The sequence below is a fragment of the Octopus bimaculoides genome, chromosome 27 (genome assembly GCF_001194135.2).
Source record: "Octopus bimaculoides isolate UCB-OBI-ISO-001 chromosome 27, ASM119413v2, whole genome shotgun sequence".
Taxonomy (NCBI): domain Eukaryota; kingdom Metazoa; phylum Mollusca; class Cephalopoda; order Octopoda; family Octopodidae; genus Octopus; species Octopus bimaculoides.
Window position 1 is genome coordinate 10296211 of NC_069007.1, and position 1924 is coordinate 10298134.

At 45.5% G+C, this 1924-nt stretch overlaps 1 protein-coding gene across 1 annotated transcript in view; it reads left to right on the top strand.

Annotated features, from left to right (window-relative positions):
- Nucleotides 1–1924, top strand: part of LOC106874774 (serine/threonine-protein kinase LATS1) — a 106780-nt gene that overhangs the window by 87986 nt on the left and 16870 nt on the right. Inside the window, exon 5 of the mRNA XM_014922626.2 lies at nt 8–1353. Within this exon, the coding sequence (XP_014778112.1) occupies nt 8–1353 (1346 nt within the window). The remainder of the gene's footprint in view (nt 1–7; nt 1354–1924) is intronic.

The following is a 1924-nucleotide window of genomic DNA, read 5'->3' on the forward strand; positions in this document are numbered from 1 at the left end:
AACGGGACGTACGCATCAAAATTCTTGTCCCCAACTCGCTGCAAATCGACATCAAGAACCAAGGTGCAAACCCCCTTTACTCGCAGAACCCAACAGCACCCAGCTTCCATCTGGACTTCTACCAGCGGCCCCCGTCTGACACCACTTCATCCACCCCCCGTTCAGATTCCCCCGTCTCTCGTGCCACAAACCAATCACCGATGTCGATACAGTCAACAACGTCAGTGCAGTCTACAACCTCCACGCCTTCCAGTGGTTCAGATATACCTTCGAAACCACCCCCTCCTTACCCTGGCAGAATTCTGAACATAACACAGTCATCATCTCCCCCCATTCCGACCCAAACTTCCTCGAAACTGCTGGCCCCTTGTCCAGTGAAACCTATTCCTATTCAGCAAGCGCCACCAAATGTGGCCCCTAGTGATAATTTCGGGTCGTCGTCAGTGAATACACAAGTGACACAGACATCCATGTATGAACGGCCATCGCTGTCGAACCGACGTAGTAGCATGGAGAACAACCAGAAAGAGGAATGGTGTGCTGTGGAACCGACGCATACCGAATCAGCCGAGGAGAAAGAGGAGAAGCACCGATGCACATCGCCAATTCCTGAATGGAAGTCGGAGTACAGGTCGCCAGACCAAGAACGTGTACGCAACTACTCTCCGCAAGCGTACAAATTCTTCATGGAACAGCATGTGGAGAATGTAATGAAGTCCACCACGCAACGCATGTGGCGACGAATGCAGCTGGAGAATGAAATGAACAAGGTCGGGCTTTCTTTGAACGCACAACAGCAGATGCGGAAGATCCTGCACCAGAAGGAGTCAAACTACATTCGCTTGAAGCGAGCCAAACTTGAAAAGCACATGTTCGAGAAGCTCACCACCTTGGGTATTGGCGCATTTGGGGAGGTGGCTTTGGTTCGCAAGAAAGACATGGGCCAACTGTATGCAATGAAGACGCTGCGGAAAGCTGATGTTCTACAACGCAACCAGGTGGCGCATGTGAAAGCTGAGAGGGATATTTTAGCAGAGGCGGATAACGAATGGGTGGTAAAACTATATTACTCTTTTCAAGATAAAGACTATTTGTACTTTGTGATGGATTACGTACCGGGAGGAGATCTAATGGGACTTTTGATTAAATATGAAATTTTTGAAGAAGACCTAGCTCAGTTTTACATTGCAGAACTGGTTCTGGCTATCGAAAGTGTTCACAAAATGGGGTTTATCCACAGAGACATCAAACCAGACAACATATTAATTGATAGGGAAGGTCACATAAAACTAACAGACTTTGGGTTGAGTACAGGATTTCGATGGACACATAATTCTAAATATTATCAGAAAGGTAAGGACTGAGTACAATTTTTTTATTTTCTTCATTTATTGTTGTTGTTGTTGACTTTGTTTTTCAGTCATCTGCTCCTTGATTGGTATTGTTTATATATATATATATATATATATATATATCATCTAGTGTTTTAAATCTGGGTTTTGTCCCAGTTAACGGGGGTGGCTGGATTTACCTCAATGCCATAGTAACTGCCCTCACGCCATCTTGTCTGGTTTTGAGTGTCCTCCTTTCCTCAGCCAAACCTCCCAATCTCCTCCTCTACCTGTCCCCTCCATGTTTTCCTCAGTCTACTTCACTTTCGCAGTCCAAACTATATAACATATATATATATATATATATATACACACACACACACACACACTGGTAGCTGGCAGAAACGTTAGCACGCCGGGCGAAATGCTTAGCGGTATTTCGTCTGCCGCTACGTTCTGAGTTAAAATTCCGACGAGGTCGACTTTGACTTTCATCCTTTCGGGGTCGATTAAATAAGTACCAGTTACGCACTGGGGTCGATATAATCGACTTAATCCGTTTGTCTGTCTTTGTTTGTCCCCTCTGTGTGTAG